General features: G+C 32.0%; 1 protein-coding gene across 1 annotated transcript; it reads left to right on the top strand.

Moving 5' to 3' along the window:
* The first annotated feature begins 13 nt into the window (after window positions 1–13).
* LOC143071506 (lateral signaling target protein 2 homolog) lies at window positions 14–20,591 on the top strand. Its single transcript, XM_076245854.1, has 12 exons — window positions 14–130; window positions 4,231–4,509; window positions 5,087–5,233; window positions 5,595–5,647; window positions 10,908–10,997; window positions 12,410–12,499; window positions 13,421–13,522; window positions 14,266–15,432; window positions 17,727–17,896; window positions 18,544–18,753; window positions 19,736–19,839; window positions 20,358–20,591. Exons 1-12 carry the CDS (start codon window positions 95–97, stop codon window positions 20,478–20,480), a joined length of 2,571 nt encoding a protein of 856 aa, XP_076101969.1. The 5' UTR covers window positions 14–94; the 3' UTR covers window positions 20,481–20,591.
* The last annotated feature ends 426 nt before the right edge of the window (window positions 20,592–21,017 follow it).

Here is a 21,017-nt window from a genome sequence, read left to right as displayed (position 1 = left end):
AGACTAACCGGAAGTTATGGAAATGACGTGCATTCATGAACTTTTACGATGACTAATATGATACTGTTGACATGAAACACGAACTACTTAAATAATGTACTCCATAAGAAGATGGTTATTTAGACCAAAGGTTTCGTATCGTTTCATAATGAGCACACATAGTATGGTAAACACTGATATCGACAAGAAAACAAGATTCCAGATATATCGTATCTCTTTGTCGGGTTTTGTCGTGGCTTTGTCTTCAGGTGTTGTTTATGTTTTCTAGCATATCCTGTTTCAAAACACTCCTTGGTACTTTCTGTTCATTATCACGTTATACAATTAATTCATTTTTATTACTTATGAGATAATGTGTCTAAAATTTATAATTCTGTACATCATGTACAAAGACTAAGCTTTAAAACATTTTCACTATAAATAGGAAGTTCTTTGTTTTGGTATCACAAGCAGGTTGTTGTGGCCCCAAGTCAATCCATCCTAAGTTGATCTGATCCAGCCCATAATAAAATAAGGCAGTGTCTGCGCGTACCCGCATGTGGGTACGAATAGTCAAATTGCCTTTCTAGGCTGCACGTACCCACATCCGGTTTTCTATTAAAATGCCATCGGATCGGGAATGAAATGTGAAATATATACGGAAATTATCCATAATATAGGGATTTCGTGTAGAAAGAGTGAAGAGTATGAAAAGTAATATTTTCAAATTGTATTTATTAAATAATGATTATAAGATTTAAATGAAAATTTACAGAATAACATTTTAATAATTTAAAAATATACCCATATGATATGATTCTGAGAGCGTAATAGACAAATTTTCTAACATTGTTGACTTCTTCGTTGATTTAATGAAATGTGTCAAAAGTCTCAGAATCATATCATATGGGTATATTTTTAAATTATTAAAATGTTATTCTTTAAATTTTCATTTAAATTTTATAATAGTATTAATTTCTATCACATTTTTCTTTTAAAGGGACTGTACAGTTTCATTTTACATCATTGTGCATTTAATTTTGCAATCTTTATTATGTATCATTATTTAATAAATACAATTTGAAAATATTATTTTTCATACTCTTCACTCTCTCTACACGAAATCCCCATATTATCGATAATTTCCGTATATATTTCACGTTTCATTCCCGATCCGATGGCATTTTAATAGAAAACCGGATGTGGGTACGTGCAGCCTAGAACGGCAATTTGACTACTCGTACCCACATGTGGGTACGCGCAGACACTGCCATAAAATAATGAATAACTTTTAATATGATGCAGGTATACACCTTATCGCTAATCCCGGCTGACCCGGCCGCTTGAACTTTTGACGCAAACAACAATCCCTTTTCCATTGTGGCGTCAGATATTTTGTTTTATGACGTCAAAATTTTACGGGAACCTGTGTGATATCCAGTAATGGCAGACAAATAGCGATAAGGTGTATTACCTGTGGAATGCGGTCACTAATTAGTGACAAGAAGACTATTTTATGACGCAAAAACCTTCTTTTTTTTTTATTAAGATTACTAATTCCAATAAATAGAAAGGAAATTTATAAATCAATTATTAATTTTTCTTGTGTTTTAGAACAATAATATATTTATCTTATACATGTAATTTGTTTTTAAAACTCTGTACAATATATAATAAATTGTGATTTTTTTTTTCCATCATTTCATTTTGTGTATTGCCTCATTAAATGGTATCATGTTGATGCATAGGTTAATTTTGATTGAAGATTAAAGTAAATTAATGAAAATTTTGAGTTTTCACTATTTATAATGATTGTACATGTATATTCTGGCGCGTGTAATTGTATAGTCTGACGAAGTTGGACCCTGAACAGTTGGGCAAATTTGGACACAATATTTAAGCTTGATACTGTTTGAATTTGGATTGTGATCAAATTTTTGACATAATATAGGTTTCGGACACAAAACAAATGTCAAGGTCTTACAAATCTATTGGGAAATATATATTGTGCAATTCAAGATTTCTTTTTGAAACTTTTCCAAAATTTGAAGAAGAAAAACATTCAAACCCCTTAAAAAAACGGAACCACTAAACTTTTTTTACCCCCCCCCCCCTTTTGGAGTAAATACCCAAACACTCTATCCCAGCCTTTCTTTTGTGATAGGAACTTTGTGATACAATGTCAGAGATATCCATACACTGACACACAAGTAATTGTCCAGAAACTACAAAAATGCTTGTTTTTTTGTCCCTTTTGAGCCCTTTATTCCCAAACTGTTGACACCATAGACCCCGAAATTAATCAAAACCTTAAACTTGTGGTATAAAACATTGAGGTACAATTTCAGAACAATTGAAATACACATGTTTTTATCCTGAAAGTAGAAAAATGCTTGTTAATTCCTAAACCCGTTGGACCATCATCCCCAAAATCAATCTCAACCTTCCTTTTAAAGGAGTAGGTCCGGTAAGGGCCGATTTTGGCCTCAAATTTCAGGTTCTTCTTACGAAATATTTTCGACACTTTTTAAACACTTAACTGTCTATTTCAATTGATTCAATTAGTTTTTGTGAAAGAGTTAAACTGATTTAGTCATTAAAAACGGTCCTATTCAAGCTTAAATTTGAAAAATCTATCAAATATGCCAAAAAACGTCACTTTTCAGATGGTTTTTGTCAAAAATGAAAGTGGCCGCATCCGTGTTCATCCTCAACCTTTATATATGTTATGTATTATCATCAAATACAACTTACATTTCAATATTATGAATGAACACGAATGCGGCCACTTTCATTTGAGACGGAAATCGTCTAAAATTTAACTAAAATGTGAAGATTTCAGTAATTTAGCATGACTTAATGACGCAAGTACCCGATATATGTGCATAGTATTGTCAAAAACAGCCCATATTTATGTAGCAGAAGCATTCTACTTTCCAGTAAATAGCTAAAAGATTACATTTTCACGATTTTGTAAAAATGATATATTTTTGGGCCAAAAAGGGGTCTTACTGAACCTACTCCTTTGAAAGAGATCCATTCATGTAAATTAAAGTAATTGTCTGGAAAGCAAATGTGTCTTCGGACGACACAAAAGACGGCGACATCATACCATTATACGATCCCAAATTTTTTTTTGGGGTCGTATAAAAACTACACAATCTCTTTTTTCCTTACAGTGTTTAATTTCTTCATAAAAAAAAATGACATCACTTTATTACTTTTCATATATTAGATAAAAATGAAATGTTTATTTTTATGCCCCACCTACGATAGTTTATGCCCACCTACAATAGTAGAGGGGCTTTATGTTTTCTGATCTGTGCGTCTGTCCTTCTGTCCATCTGTCCGTCCGTTCATGTTAAAATTTTTGGTCAAGGGAGTTTTTGATGAAGTTGAAGTCCAATCACCTTGAAACTTTGTACACATGTACATTTTTGTACCCTATGATATGACCTTTCTAATTTTAATGAGAAATTAGAGTTTTGACCCCAATTTTACGGACCACTAAACATAGCAAATGATAGTGCGAGTGGGGCATCCGTGTACTATGGACACATTCTTGTTTTAATGTTTATTTGAAATTAGTAATCTTAATCTAAAAAAAAGTGTTTTCTATATGTTGTGTATTGGAGCTGCATTATGTACAATGAAAGACTTAGCTTCTACATTGATTGGTAAAGGTGTCCCCTAAAAACATGAAAAAGGCCTAAATAATAAAATAAAAAAAACTTTTATAAGTTGCTTACATCCACCTCATTTGAACTTGGGTGGATACTGTGGATTCATTATTATTAGTGGGATACCAATTTTTTTAATTTAATTTCATTGGTGCAGGGGAACCACATATTTCAATGTTCAACAAACTACAAATTTTCCTTAAGGCATGTATGCAGACTTTTCAAAACCATGAAATTTAATATCAACGAAAGTTTAAGTTTCCCTCATTCTACGAAAATTAGTACCCACAAAAAAATTAATGAATCCACACTGAGTAGTTGTCTTATTGGCAATCATACCACATATCGTTATATTTTTATAAAGAAAATGTAAATATATACATATGTTGACACAATTTTGTGATTTCACTACTTTTCATTCAGGCTAATGTACTTGCATTCTATTTTAGGTGTTAGCATTCCCAATGAAAGAAATTCAAGGAATAACCATAAAAGTTGTGTTTGCCATGTACAATGTATGCATCTAATCTATATCAAGTGTTATTTTGATTTTAAATGGTTTTTTTTTTAGAAAACTGATGCAGCCCTGTTAGCCAAATTCTATTTTACTGATGAAGAGTTGAACTTGGTTGCTTCAGAATTAGATAGTTTTGATGGTCGAAAAGATCCAGAAAGATGTACAGCTCTAGTGACAAAGTTGAGGTCCTGTCAGGACAAAGTATTGAATGTTATAGAGAAAATAATCTCTGATGCCATACCAACACTTAAAGCTAACCGTGATTTCAGGGTTAAGTTTCCAGATGATGTCCTGCAAGAAAGTTTGGCAGGACAGTTGTGGTTTGGAGCTGAGGTTAGTACAGAATGAAATATTTGTTGCTTTAATAAAGGTAAGGACATATTAGTTTCGGCACATGCTATAATGTGTAATTCTATCTGAAATAATTTTCTCATAGAATGTGGTAAAAAAAGATGGGATACAAACATGTATATCTTCTATTACCTTAGCTGTATTTCACAAAACTTTTAGGAATTCTTTGTCCTCAGTGCTCTGCAACTTCATACTTTATTTGGCCTTTTTTTATTCGAGCGTCACTGATGAGTCTTTTGCAGGCCAAACTCGTGTCTGGCGCAAATACAAAATTTCAATACTGTTGTCTATGATGAGTTTATTTCTAGATATTAGCATGATAAGATTGTATTCAAAAATTTATTTTTCACCAGGAGATATGAGATTTTTTTGTAGAAAATGTAGCACTTCAGACTTACTACACATGCTACATATCTATGGTTAAATTTTGGTAACTTGTGGTTTAAGGTTGTTGTTTAATGGCATTTATTCCATGTCTTTTTAACTTGGTATAATGTAGTCTTTAAATAAATGATATCTAATGCAGATAATCAACCTTCAACTTTTAATTGTTTTACAGTGCCTTGCTGCTGGTTCCAGTATAATGAACAGGGAACTAGAGAGTGCCAGTATGAGACCACTTGCCCGTGCCTTAACTAAAAACCTAGACAGATTAAGATCATTACTAAGAGAACAATGTTTGCGTAGTTATTCTTATAATGAAAGGGTAAGAAGGTTGTTTCTTGGCTGACACATAGTTTAACTCAAATGATAAGGATGCAAAAACAATCTTATGTTATATAATTTTTCACATAATTTGAACTTTAATTTTAGACTTTCTGTTACATTATTGATGGGGTGGATTTTTATTTGTTTAATGTCCATGTTCAGGGTGGATTTTTATTTGTTTAATGTCCATGTTCAGGGTGGATTTTTATTTGTTTAATGTCCATGTTCAGGGTGGATTTTTATTTGTTTAACGTCTATGTTCAGGACAGTCTATCTTGTTGCTTATTATCAGTCGTCTCTTATGCAGACAAGACATCTCTGTGTTTACAGTTTATAAATAAGATGATATTTTTTTTCAGATTAAAGAAGCTTTGGTGATTTTTGATAAATTGTTTGCAGAATTTGAATACAGGTAATACATTAGTAATTTTGAAAACACAGCAATTTCTCTTAAATTCTTTTTTTCCTCTTATTTTGGTAGAACTTCAGACTTTCTACATTTTTTTTAGATTGAAGAGTATCTGTTATTAAAACCCAAATAAATATTAGAAAATTGCATTTTTTAAAAAGCAATTAGTTTATATATTTGCCTGGTTATGAATGGAATAGTAAGTTTATTGTCCGCAAGGTGAAACTAATGCCTTGAGTCGTAGCGATGGAAATAGTTCTATCTAAGTAGACAATAAACTTACTTTGCCATGAAAATCCAGTCAGCAAGTGTTTTATTATACCAAAAGAGACAACAGACATTATGAATACCTGTTCTAAATCAACTATTGTACTAATATAAAAGGCAGAAACACAACCATACTGTTTTACATTTACATCACATATATTCTGAATGCTAAAGCTACATCCCACTGTGACTCCACACTGATGTCAACCCTAGATACAATAGGTAATTTGCGATGTTGTTACTCCTGGGGTATTCTCAACATTATTCAATCCCTTAGTTGCATATAAAAATTCTGCAAAATATAATGGCGGTTGTGGTCAAATAGTTCAACCCTTTCAATTTGAAAGATACCGAAAATATTGTGTACTTATTTTAAATAAAGTAAAGTGAGGCTATAAATCGTTCGTAGTCTTCCAATTTGAAAGATACCGAAAATATTGTGTACTTATTTTATATAGTAAAATGAGAACTAAGCTACTTACTAAGGTATAATGAATTCATATGTTCATAAATACAGATAAAATACTAAAATGAGTAAAAGCCTTATCAGTATGTAATATGTCTACTTAAGAAATAATTCTTTCATGCCATGCTCTATGCTCATTTTAACATGGGTAGGCATTATATTTGTTAATATCTTAATAACGAGCGTTAGCGAGGTATTAAATGTTTACAAATATAATGCCTACCCATGTTAAAATGAGCATAGAGCATGGCATGATAGAATTATTTTGATTCTGATAGGAATATTTTGAACTTTTGTTCTTCGAAGCGGACCTATAGTAGACGCTCGAAATGTCGCCATTTTGATTTGTTTTAGAAAAATCAACAGTTTATCAATTGAAAAAGGAACAGAAACATTTAAACTTACATTTAGAATGTTTTTATTTAATTTCCTAGCGAGCAACACCAACAAAAATGTCCATTTTGATCTCTGGCGTTGTTCAAAATTCATCTGACGTTGCAATTTCTATTGTGACGTCAAATACGCACAGCCCATGTTCTATTCAAATTAGAACATGGCTTTGTACCCAAAGCTAAAGAAGGAGTCATATTAGAATTGTTATTACATTGTAGTTATGTTAGTACTATGTAATATGTCCTCTTTTTAATAATAATCTTTATTTGTCATATAAGTAACATTATACTTGTGACATAAACAAAAGTAACAACAACAATAGAATAACTGAGTTGAACACACACATATCTATATATATACAAGTAAAACTAACTAAGAGTCCCCTGTCCTCAGCTCTAAAGACTGTTTTATAAAGGAACCTGTTTTTTTCACTTGATTTATATTAGAAGGATATAGTAGGACTACTAGTTTTTATACGACCGCAAAATTTGAAAAATTTTTCGTCGTATATTGCTATCACGTTGGCGTCGGCGTCGTCGTCGTCCGGCGTCCGAATACTTTTAGTTTTCGCACTCTAACTTTAGTAAAAGTGAATGGAAATCTATGAAATTTTAACACAAGGTTTATGACCACAAAAGGAAGGTTGGTATTGATTTTGGGAGTTTTGGTCCCAACATTTTAGGAATTAGGGGCCAAAAAGGGCCCAAATAAGCATTTTCTTGGTTTTCGCACTATAACTTTAGTTTAAGTGAATAGAAATCTATGAAATTTAAACACAAGGTTTATGACCATAAAAGGAAGTTTGGGTTTGATTTTGGGAGTTTTGGTCCTAACAGTTTAGGAATAAGGGGCCCAAAGGGTCCAAAATTGAACTTTGTGTGATTTCATCAAAAATTGAATAATTGGGGTTCTTTGATATGCCGAATCTAACTATGTATGTAGATTCTTAATTAGGGCCCCGCCGACGGCGGGTCGCCCTATAGTGATCAGTCTGTCTGTCCGTCCGTCCGTCCGTCCGTCCGTCCGTCCGTCCGTCTGTCCGTCCGTCCGTCCGTAACACTTTCGTGTCCGCTCCATATCTAGAGAACCGTTATGATTTCATACTTAATACTTAACATGATTATTAACCAACACCAGAGGGTGTGTCATGTTGTATGTACAACTTCCTAGGTCAAAGGTCAAGGTCAAAAACTTTGGTTGCAGTTGACAACCCCGTGTCCTGTGGTGAAGATCGTGTCCGCTCCATATCTAGATAACCATTATGATTTCAAAGTTTATACTTGACATCCATTTTAACAACCACCAGAGGGTGTGTCATGATGTATGTACAACTTCCTAGGTCAAAGGTCAAGGTCAAAAACTTTGGTTTCGAGTTGACAATCCTGTGTCCTGTGGTGAAGATCGTGTCCGCTCCATATCTAGAAAATCGTTATGATTTCAAAGTATATACTTGTCATACATTTTAACCACCACCAGAGGGCGTGTCATGATGTATGTACAACTTCCTAGGTCAAAGGTCAACGTCAAAAAAACTTTGGTTTCAGTTGACAACCCTGTGTCCTGTGGTGAAGATTGTGTCCGCTCTATATCTTGAGAACCGTTATGATTTCAAATATTATACTTGACATCCATTTTAACCAACACCAGAGGGTGTGTCATGATGTATGTACCACTTCCTAGGTCAAAGGTCTGTCTGTCTGTTGGTCTGTCCATCGCTAACAAATTTGATCCACATTATATTTTGAGAGGACAGCTGTTATTATTTCATACTTTATACCTGACAAACATTTTCAACTTAACATATATATTAACCAACACAAGAGAATGTGTCATAATGTATGCATCCTAGGTCTAAGATCAGTCTGTCGGTCTGTCCATCCGTTCGTTGTTCTTAACAAATTGTGTCCGCTCTACCTCTCTAGAACCATTAATATTTCATACTTTATACTTGGTGGGTCATAATATATTGAAGGCATAATTCTAAAAATATGTGACAAATATCAATTGGGCAGCACCTTTAAACATATTGTTCAAACATCAATCCATATATCCAGAAGTCACCTTAGAGTAGTAAACAATGAGTTCACATCATGCAGTCATATCACTATTATACTATGAAAGTAAGATGAGAATATTTATCAGTTTTAACTTAAAATCTTAGATCAAAATCACACATGAGACTATGTAATAACTTCAAATAATGCTTCATATCAGATTATCCATACAACTTATTTACCCCACGTTATTGACAGCGGGGCCCACAGAGATGGCTCCCATCTCAATGATATCTAGTTTTTGGTCCCGTTTTCAAATTGGTCTACATTAAGGTCCAAAAGGTCCAAAATTAAACTTAGTTTGATTTTAACAAAAATTGAATCCTTGGGGTTCTTTGATATGCTGAATTTAAAAATGTACTTAGATTTTTAATTATTGGCCTAGTTTTCAAGTTGGTCCAAATGGGGGTCCAAAATTAAACTTTGTTTGATTTCTTCAAAAATTGAATAAATGGGTTCTTTGATATGCCAAATCTAACTGTGTATGTAGATTCTTAATTTTTGGTCCAGTTTTCAAATTGGTCTACATTAAGGTCCAAAGGGTCCAAATTAAACTAAGTTTGATTTTAACAAAAATTAAATTCTTGGGCTTATTTGATATGCTTTATCTAAATATGTACTTTGATTTTTGATTATGGGCCCAGTTTTCAAGTTGGTCCAAATCAGGATTCCATATCAAGTATTGTGCAATAGCAAGAAATTTTCAATTGCACAGTATTGCACAATAGCAAGAAATATCTAATTGCACAATATTGTGCAATAGCAATTAATTTTCAATTGGAGTTATCTTTCTTTGTATAGAATAGTAGTTGATAATATATGTTGGAAATTTGCCAGACATGACTATGATGTCATTTTCTATTTTTATTTGCCAATAACTTTATGTAAATAACTTCATTGGAAATTTGCCAATATAAAATGTTGCTGATGAAGCTTTTTTTCCTTATCTTATCTAAAATGTTTTAGATAATGTATGTTGGAAATTTGCCAGACATGACTATGATGTCATTTTCTATTTTTATTTGCCAATAACTTTATGTAAATAACTTCATTGGAAATTTGCCAATATAAAATGTTGCTTATGAAGTTTTTTTTTATATACAATAAACAATGTATATTCACTTTTACTACCAACCAATCTTTACCATTCAGTGATAACAAGCACTTTATTTTACATTTTAATATTTTATGATGTATTTAAAAGAGTAGTTATTGTTGCAAACTCCATTAGAAATTTGAATTGATATCAGTTTTGGAAAAAGGGAAACGGGGATGTGAAAAAAGGGGGGGGGGGGGGGGGGGTTAAATTTTTCTCATTTCAGATTTCATAAATAAAAAGAAAATTTCTTCAAACATTTTTTTGAGAGGATTAATATTCAACAGCATAGTCAATTGCTCAAAGGCAAAAAAAAAACTTTCAAGTTCATTAGACCACATTCATTCTGTGTCAGAAACCTATGCTGTGTCAACTATTTAATTTTAGATTTAAATAAGAAGAAATCTTTAATTGATTTGTAAAATCTTGACATTTGTTTTGTGTAAAAAAACCCATGTAATGTCAAAAATTTGATCACAATCCAAATTCAGAGCTGTATCACGCTTGAATGTTTTGTCCATACTTGCCCCAACTGTTCAGGGTTCGACCTCTGCGGTCGTATAAAGCTGCGCCCTGCGGAGCACCTGGTTCAGTATCAGATAGATTTGGAAACATAGGATTATCTATTGCCATGTCATTAAAAAGTTTAATACGAAAAACATTATTAATTTGACATTAGAGGAGAAAGTGATTTTCATCTTCTAAAGTTTTACAAGTTGGACATGTTCTATTGTCTCGAGGTATTTTTAGATATCTGCCCTTCTCAATGAGCAAATTATGGTCACTAATTCTAATTTTTGTAAATAAACGTCTAGTTCCAAAATTTGGATATCTTAGATAAAATTTTTGTATTATTTTTTTGTATATCAATACATTGTAGTTATGTTAGGACTATGTAGTATGTAGTCTTTTTATTACATTGTAGTTATGTATGTTTACTGTTTATTACATTGTAGTTATGTATGTCTACTGTTTATTACATTGTAGTTATGTTAGTACTATGGTACCAGTGAAGAGTAAGAAGGAGTATGACCTTCTCCAGGAGATCACTGTTCTGTTCTCTGAAACAGTTCAGAGGTAAGGAAACTACATCAGACTTGTAAGATTTTAAAGAAAATAACTCTTCTCTTTAGACCACATACAATGTAACTGCACTTCTCAAAAAATTGGAAATAAATATTTATTAAGATTAAGATGATTTCAAAAGTCCAAAATCACTGACAAAAAAGGTACAACATTTAATTATTTTTTTCTCTGGATAACTGAATAATAGCAGGAACTTTTCAAGAGAAAACTGGTGTGAAAACCATATCTGGTATGTCAGTCTTTAATGGTTCCATACATTTGAGGCAAACATGTTATAATTTTATAACCTGTTTTGATAAAGTTTTATATAATTATAATTTAAATTATTAAAGGGGCACTAGCTACGAGATATATGAAAAACCTAATATATTATTTTTTTTGGCTCAATCAGTAATGAAATACAAATAGTGAAATAATAATTTCTTTTTAGTAGCCAATAAGGTACAATTTTGTCAAAATAAGCAAAAAAAACATTGATGACTTATTCACTTGCAAGTGAATAATTCGACCTCATTGAATCCGTATTCATGTGAACTTTAATTTAACCCCTTAACTTGAGATGGATAACACGTGAATTGTATGTGTAAAGTTATTTAAAGGAAGAGAATGTCAACATTAAAAGTGAAACAAAGGTAAATCATTTGATTGACTGATTCGATCCACAAATAAACATTCTAATACAAGTAAAAACGATGATAAACATTAATTTTTATGCCCCACCTACGATAGTAGAGGGGCATTATGTTTTCTGGTCTGTGCGTTCGTTCGTCCGTTCGTCCGTCTGTCCCGCTTCAGGTTAAAGTTTTTGGTCGAGGTAGTTTTTGATGAAGTTGAAGTCCAATCGACTTCAAACTTGGTACACATGTTCCCTATGATATGATCTTTCTAATTTTAATGCCAAATTAGAGATTTTACCCCAATTTCACGGTCTACTGAACATAGAAAAATGATAGTGCGAGTGGGGCATTCGTGTACTGAGGACACATTCTTGTTTTTATCTGTAATATGAAATTTAATAGACCTAGAATAATTCAACAGCAGGTGTTTGCTTAATCTATTTATATCTATATTTATGTGTACATCGCTTATATGGTCATCAGATGACTATAGAGGTCAACTCGATAAATAATTAGATGGCGTAGACTCAAATACACACGAAACGAATCTACGTATTTTCATGCCTGTGCCTTGTTTATTGTTTTATTTAGACTTTTAATAGTTTAGATAAATGTTTTACAATGTTATAAATTAAATATGAGTATTAAATTAGAATCGGTGAACATGAATTTGACAGCTAGTGCCCCTTTAAGAAAATTACCTTTCTTTCATAGGAATTAAGCATTTGACAAAAGACAAACTGATCACAAGATACTTTGACATATGTATAATGATTCTGTTTTCAGGGCATTAAAGATAAAGTTGTTAACTCAGGACCAGATAGATGATTGTGATCCAGCTTTAATGTTTACAATACCAAGGCTAGCAATGGTTTGGTAGGTACTCCAGTATTAAATCCACACTTCAAAGAGGGACGAAAGATACCAGAGGGACAGTCATAGATCGAAAATAAACTGAAAACGTCATGGCTAAAAATAAAAAGACAAACAGACAAATAATAGTACAGAAGACACAATATAGAAACCTTAAGACTAAGCAATACGAAACCAACCAAAAACTTGGGGTGATCTCATGTGGTCTGTAAGGGTAAGCAGATCCTGCTCCACATGTGGCACCCGTCGTGTTCAAAGCTGTAATGAAATATCATATTGAACAGATGATTTTGAAAGGTGTTTGAGCTTTATCCAGTGCAAAAGAATTTAAAGATAGGATCATTGTTTGGTAAAACAATATAAAAATGATAAGATGAAGAATTACGACAAAAGACACAACTATCTAGCAGAGACATAAGTAGAAGATGTAAACAACTACAAGTCACCTTTCTTATACATGTAGACTAGTAGTGCAATATAAGCAGATATAAAAAGTCTTCTTCTCCAGAATTTTACAATAGCATCCTAAAATATTGGAAATATATGCACATATCTTTTTGAAAGATTCATTTCTGGTAGTATCAGATAACAAAAATAACAATAGAATGATGCTAAAATGTCCTAGAAGAAAAAGCACATTTTGTTTGAAGAAAATACTAGCATGACTAACAGACATCAGATAAGAAAATAAAAGACAAAACTTCCAAGTTGTGATCTACAATACATTACACACTAAATTCAAATGTTGCAACACCAACCCCACCAAAGTTTTTAGTGGTTTTAGTTCAACTTATTGGTTTATCAAGAATATTATTTTATTGACACACTAACATATTAAACTCATTTACTCATGATTGTGCAGTATCCTGTTCTCTTTGTCTAGCCATAATTATTGTATGAATAACATAGACTGATTGTTTTCAGTGGGCTACTTATTTATCCTAATGGACCATTAAATCCTATATGTGATCGATTGGAAATGTCAGAAATGTTCAGACCATTCCAGACTTTGTTGATAAAAATAAAGTAAGTAATCCTTTTACTGTCCATGTTGTACTTTTAAGTAGGTATTATTATAAAAGCCATTTGTTTTGGCATCAACTTTTCAAAAAAAGTAAAATTCTTTGAAGTTTTTTATGATGATTTTATTGAATAATGATTGGAATTTAGAAATGTCAGTCAAAGTGTCAGGAACTTGTGGAAATTTGCTTATTTGTCCTAAAATCTCCATTTTACACATAACGTTTGTCCAACTTTAGCAGAATAAGATATGAGCCATAAACCTTACCTTATACAGGTAATTTGTTGATCGCTTAACATCCAATGGGAATTATTTCATGCATGTTCAGAAGGAGAACAAATTTACATACAAGAAAAGAAGTTTTATCCTTGCAATCATCTTTGCATTAGACATCTTGTGGCAATATATCTGCTTAGAGTAAGATTTCGCTTATACACAAATATTGATATAAATAAGATCTCATAATGATATCTGACTAAATAAAAGTGTACTTCTTGATGTCAAATTTCATTGTCTAATGGTGAATTGTGGTTACATTTTGGCAAAGTACAGATCAATATCTGTGGAATGTATAATTTCCTGAGCCAATTGAAACATTTGTTTATTTGCTATTCATAGATACAATAATGTACATACAGTCTGAAGAAACAAGAGTAAAATGAGGGTAACAAACACAACTTTTATACATATACGAGATACAAATCAAGCACCAGAATAGTATTGAGAACAAATTTGTATCTTTTTGTAGAGAATTATTACAGACACTGTCACCACAGGAGCTAGCATCATTAGAAAAATCCTTATGTACAAATGAACCCGTTGAGAAAGTCATACCAAAAACTACATTGGTGAGCCAGAACTCTCAAACAGATCCTGGCTTTGAAGATAGTACAGAAGAAGCTGACAACAATGTAGATATCACTGTTACTTTGGAAAAAACTTTGGACAATAAGTCCAATGAAACATTAGACAAAATAAGCCAGCTAGATGAATCTCAGCAAACTTTGTCACCAAGTGAAGATAGGAATTTTGTTTCACATTTAAATAAATCTGAAAGTCGTGACTCAGGACTACAAAGTGAGAATACCAGTACCTCTGGCACAGTTTCTTGTGGGGTTGTCTCCCCTGATGAAGAAAATAGTTTTGTGGGAACTAATGAAGTTTTGGATGATACAAACAGTGCAACACCAAAAGAGGTGGACATCTGTGATAATGAAACTGTTGCTGTGGTTACAAATAGTACTCACAGCACAGAATCTTTAGGAGATAATAATATTTGTGATACTACCAATGCAGAAAATATTCATGACATATGTCTTTCAATAATTAATGATATAGTAAATATTTGTGCAGGGCAGCCTTCTAATGACTTTAATTCTGAAATTCCACAAATGGCATCTTATAATTTGTGTTCAGACTGTGATAAACAAACTGAGGATTTAAATTCAGCGTCAAAACTTGAAAATCAGGCGGATGTAAAAGTAACATCTGATTCAAAAAATTTACAGGAAACAGAAAATTATCCCAGTGCACAAGGTTGTAGTAATGTTTCTCCATCAGAGGCATCTAAAAGTGACAAAAAACAGCGATCTGAACCACCTCTTGACGAACAACAAAGTTGTAGTACTTCAAGGTCACATTCTAAACCAACACAAAATAGAAAACCACCTATAGATAGAATACATTGTAAAACTGGATCCACCGCAAAATCAGGAACACAGAAAGGAAAATCTGACCCAAGTGCTAAGTCAGAGACACAGAAAGGAAAAACAAGATCTAGTAGTACAATACAGGAAACACATAGAAATAAAACTGGACGACATGATACCCGAGTTAGACGTGTTAGATACCATGGAACTATCAGTAACACCTTCACTAGTGTGCATGATAATAACTATGACTGGGAAAGAGATAGGTCAGTAAATGGGTACATGGGGTAGTGCCATAATAAATGTAAACTGAAATTGTTGCGATGTTTTTTTTACTGCGAAAACTGTGACATGGTAATAATTGCAATAATTTAAACTCGCATTTTGAATTTTTTTTATGAACTTAACAGAATGTTGTGTGCGATGGAAATAATTGCACACAATAATTTCTGAATTTACAGTAGTTGGTGAGGGATCATACAAAATTGCAATAGTACAGCTAGTATTTTTATACCCCATTTACAAATGATTTATGGGCATTATGTTTTCTGGTCTGTGTGTCTGTTCATCCGTCTGTTCGTTCGTCAGTCTGTCCCGCTTCAGGTTAAAATTTTACTTTCATAGTAATTTATGCTAGATCTGTATTAAGAAATTTGACTAGAAAATGGGAATCAGGGGTTCAAATTAACATTTGGTACTGGAAGGTCCAGGACCTTTGACACTCAAAACTGAAAGGTCCACAACCTAAATTGCAGGTCCTACTTTTACTTGAAATATTTTATAACACAGTAAGATACAAAATTATTGTGCCTTTGGTGTTAGGTTATCTTGTTACATTGTCAGTGTCACTGTTGTATAATATGTTCAATAAACTAATAAATATAATTGTCTTGTATATTATGAATTCATATTATCTTTATTTTTTTTTATTTGGTAGGGTGTCACTGTTGGTAGGTGTGTTGTAACCAAGATTAGTAATTAATTACTAATTATATCATTACCTCAGGGCTCACACTACTTCAACTCGATTTTAAAAGTCCACTAGAGCTTGTTACTTTGTTACATTGTATCATATCATTACCTCAGGGCTCACACTACTTCAACTCGATTTTAAAAGTCCACTAGAGCTTGTTACTTTGTTACATTGTATCATATCTAGTTGCACTATTTTTGATAATAAAGTACGAAACTTCCAGCTATTTACAGGCCCCTAAAAATTGAGGAGAAATTACCCCTTGGAATTGCAGTAATTTGTTTACACTTTAAAAACATCTGCATGTCATATCCACATGTATTAATGATAAAAGAAAAATGCTGTCACATTGTATTGGATGTTGACATGGAAATTTGTCAACTAAAAAACTTATTAAGTAATTTTGAGTTTCAACCTAAAATATTTTCTGGTCTTTCTTTCTTTTCCATATATCTTTTGGTTTTCAATTCTAGTGATTATATTTCATAATCTTAGATGTATTTTGTCACAACTTCAAGCCTGACATTATTTTTTTTATTGTATTTGATCGGCAAACCCGGAATTACCCTTATCCGTCCCGGAAACTGATCCGGTATTGTAATTATCTTCATTTCCGGTTTATATATGGCATCCATTGTTTTTCTATGTTGATGTTGTCAGTCAGATACGATTTCACTCGGATTTACAAATTACTTTTTAACGATTTTCGGTATAAAATTAGCGGTTGGATAAAATGAATATTGCTGTCATGAATAATAAAGATGAGAATTTATTTTGAGATCGTTTATTTGGAAATTTTGATAAAAAGGTCTGCGAAGTTATTTTTTATTTTCTTTCAAATCGAAGGTCCGTCGGGCGTAGCTAGTAACCAAAACGAAGGTCCGCTTGCAAAAGTGGAAGGTCGCGGACCTCGGACCACCGCTAATTTGAACCCCTGGGAATTTATATGATATCTGTATTTATTGCATAGCAATATAATATTTCCCACAGAAAGTAACCAAAAGTTAACGTGCAATAAATTCTAATATTGCACTAGTGCAATAAATCTTCAAATTCATGACGTCATCAACGACAAAATCTCAGTTTAAATCAATTTTTACTTTCAAATATTATATTGCTATACAATGAAAGGGTTATTGCATGAATATTGGGGAATATTGTCCCTCGTAGAACATATATTGCACTCGCAAGCTTGTGCAATATAAAATTCTACTCGGGACAATATTCCCCAATATTCATGCAATAACCCTATATTATTGATAAATAAAGAACCAGAGATTTGATCATCCTAAATGTCAATATTTTATTTTAAATTTAACTGGTTCTTTCTTTCCTCGTTGTGACAGTTGATAAAAAATCAATAAAACAATAAAACAATACATAGAGAGCCTCACTCTCGTGAATTTGTTTAGATCTAAGTCAAACATCTATTTGAAATAATTATATAAACAAGGAATTTTATATATGTTAAGAATTGTTGTTATAACATAATCAGGATTATTTTACTCACTTTGCTTTGATTAAAAAACAACATTTTTTTTAAATTGAAAAAGTTGAAACTCTCAAATAATGCATGTAATATTTCAGTAGTGACAGCAGTGGTAGTTCAGATACCAGTTCTTACACATCAGATAGCCAAGATGATGAAGAAATAGAACTCGCTGTCAAAGCTGCTGCTGTGGCATCAAAGAAAGAAATCCGGTCCAGATTTCGTAGTAGTAGTGATCTTATCCACAGACTATTTGTTTGTATATCAGGTAAGACTGGAAATCTCTTCTCTCATCATCAGATCATACAAATAAGGTGTCAACAACAATATAACAGTGATTTTAAGAACTATTTGAGAAAGTATTGTAAAAATGTACTGTACCATAATTATAAACTATGTGCATGGTACTTTCCTAATTTGTGAAGGTATATGGCCATGATGGCTGAGGCATACAATTTCCAAATGATTTTACTCTGCAATGCACATTTGGGAAAACTTGTTTTACCTGATTTCTGCTTAGTTTTAAATTAAGTTTTTAGTGCTGGCCATACTTTTTAAGCCCCATTATGTTTTCTGGTCTGTGAATCCGTTTGTTCTTCTGTCCGTCCATTCGTTCTTCAGTTTGATAGTCCGTCTGTCCCGCTTAAGGCTTTTTTTTTTTCTAGGTAGGTTGAAGTCAGAACAACTTGAAACTTAGTACACATGTTCCCTGTGATATAATCTTTCTAATTTTATTGCCAAAGTAGAGTTTTTACCCCAATTTTATGGTCCACACAACAATTTTCAAAAGAGTTATGCCCCTTGTAATCATCGAAATTTAAATCAGTAATGTCTTGGGTGAGTATTGGGAAACTAATAGAACATTTGATATCTTGTTGCAACACATTTGTTCATGTGTGATCATTTGTCTTTTAGGTGTAGCCGATCAGCTTCAAACAAACTATGCAGGGGATTTAAGAAATATTTTAAAGAGTGTCTTTGATATGAATTCATCAAGTGAACCAGATGAAATAGAGAGTGTAGGAACAAAATTTGATAGAACACAACACATTCAGGCACAATTACAGGCTGCAAGAGTTAACAGATATCGCCGTAGCAATAGTAACCATAGTCACAGAAGTAGAGGTTAGTCAAATGTTAACATACATAAATTCATCATATGGATAATTTGATTTCTAAAAAAGACAAAAAAATAAAGTGACAATCAGTGATGAGATTCTTATCTTAGTACAATGTAGTCCAGGCATATATATGACTTGGTTAAACTGGTTTTGTGAATATTCAACTCTCAATATTTTTTTCCTGATCAGTGGTATAAACTGTTTACTCTTTAATTTCACAATAAATGTATTTTTAAGTCATTAGAAACAAGTGACCGGTGAAAAATAATGTTCTTCCAATTCTTGAACCAATGCATACAAACATCATAAACTTAGTCTTCTGTGCACAAATCATTTTTTTCGTGTAAATTTGGTATAATCGTCAATTTTTTTTTCAATCGGTCAGTGTTGTTGTGAAAATATGGCAGGTAATTAAAGTTCATGTTTTGAAGCCGAAGTTTAACGATTGTCACTTGTTTGTCAACAAACGACTAAAAATCAACAAAAAGCATGGAAATTGAACACATGTTTAACATGTAAATTCAGATAATAGTTTATTTTAAGGACATACATGCGTATTGCGATCACCGGGTTTTTACGAGATGGGTCACACTGAGGTCACTTTGCATACGGAAAATATGTCGGAAAATATGTGGGGGGTATGGCTTCCTGGAAGGAAGCAATTGAAATAAAGTAAACTTCTTCTAAATATGAATAAATTAAAGATTTTTCTTCAGAAAAAAAGTATATGTACATAAGTTTTATAATGAAAACTATCCATTGAGTTATAAAAAAAACATATGCATTATTTTTTTTTAATTTGAGGTTATGACTTTAAACAAATAATATTATATATACATGTATTTTGTTACATTTATGTTTTATAACACCATGTAGACACCAATTTAACAATGTTACCAAAGGAAACACCAATATGACATTCCCTTATAACAAAATTATGTTGATAGAATAGTATATTACTGAAATTATAAAATTTTCACTTCTAGAACCACCAGAATGGGTACCAGATGAACAGGCAATAAGTTGCTCATCCTGTCAAGCTATATTTACTTTTGTAAGGAGACGACATCACTGCAGAAATTGTGGAAAGGTGAGTAAATTATAAAAGTCATTATGCTTTAATATGATGAAAAGACTAATATAATGCAATATTTTGTGGATATGTTATATCTTCAGTAGAAAATATAAAGAAAATTACCCAAGTAAATAAATAAGTATACAACATCTGAAGTATGGACAGATTGTTAATCTCTAACTAGGTCACATTGCACACAAAAGCTCCCAACTTTAAAGTGATTTCTATTTCTGAAAATATGAATCAATTTTATATTATGTTTAAGTAAACTTTCACACACTTTACCCTTTTTGCAAATTCACAAGCCCTACTTTAAAATCAATAACAAACGTGCCTGACCCTTTAAATGGAATAACATATATGTTTTGCAAACTTTTGACACTCTCTCCATGGCTCACTTATAAAGTAACATGCTACATTTAAAAAAATGCAACCTCAAACCGACTGCATTACAAAAATATGATAAACTTGCCCATTATTAATATTAATAATTTGCAACCTTAAATAATGTAATACTATTTATGTCATTTCAGATATTCTGTGGTCAGTGTTCCAACAATAATGTGCCCCTCCCACATTTCGGACATTCAATGCCAGTCCGTGTCTGCAACAGATGTTTTATGTTCCAAGTAACACCATTTGTATCAGAAAGTTGAGGAGTTCTGTTTATTTCAAACATTGTCAGAGCACACTAGATGATTTATTATGTTATTTATTAGCAGCTGCATTTAAATTTGTTATACAAAATTTATTATTTTTCATCCTCATTTATTTTTAATTGGATTTTTGTATGCCATATCATACCATTGACTTTAAAAAAAAAAGAATTGAAAAGCTATTTAAAGAGAATAATATTTTATACAGTCAAAAAGGATATATACAGAACAGATATTTCATCATTTTCCTTCACACAATAAGTTTTGTACTTATTTAACTTGTTTTTTTTCTGTCACATATTTGTTTAAGGACCCTTTATATTTCATTAATATTTTTAACCAGATTAAAAAAATAATGAAGGAAGAAACAAACTATTTTGGTGTGTTATAGTTAAAATATGTATCACATTTATGAAGGCGTAAAGATTTTTTTTATGTTAATTTATTATTTCTGTTAGAACTGAAAAGGTTTATCTGCTAGCAAGCTTTTTGCATTCAAAGGAACACATCGTATAGTATTGAAGTTCAACTAAATAT

This window comes from Mytilus galloprovincialis, chromosome 4 (genome assembly GCF_965363235.1).
Source record: "Mytilus galloprovincialis chromosome 4, xbMytGall1.hap1.1, whole genome shotgun sequence".
Classification (NCBI taxonomy): Eukaryota; Metazoa; Mollusca; class Bivalvia; order Mytilida; family Mytilidae; genus Mytilus; species Mytilus galloprovincialis.
This window is presented reverse-complemented; position numbering and strand designations above follow the sequence as displayed.

Bases quoted from the DNA above. Each gene is read 5' to 3' on its own strand.
- LOC143071506 (XM_076245854.1), top strand. From the start codon at position 95: ATGTACTCCATAAGAAGATGGTTATTTAGACCAAAG. The intron at 131-4,230 runs GTTTCGTATCGT...TTTTTTTTTTAG, and splicing joins GATGGTTATTTAGACCAAAG to AAAACTGATGCAGCCCTGTT. The intron at 5,234-5,594 runs GTAAGAAGGTTG...ATTTTTTTTCAG, and splicing joins GTTATTCTTATAATGAAAGG to ATTAAAGAAGCTTTGGTGAT.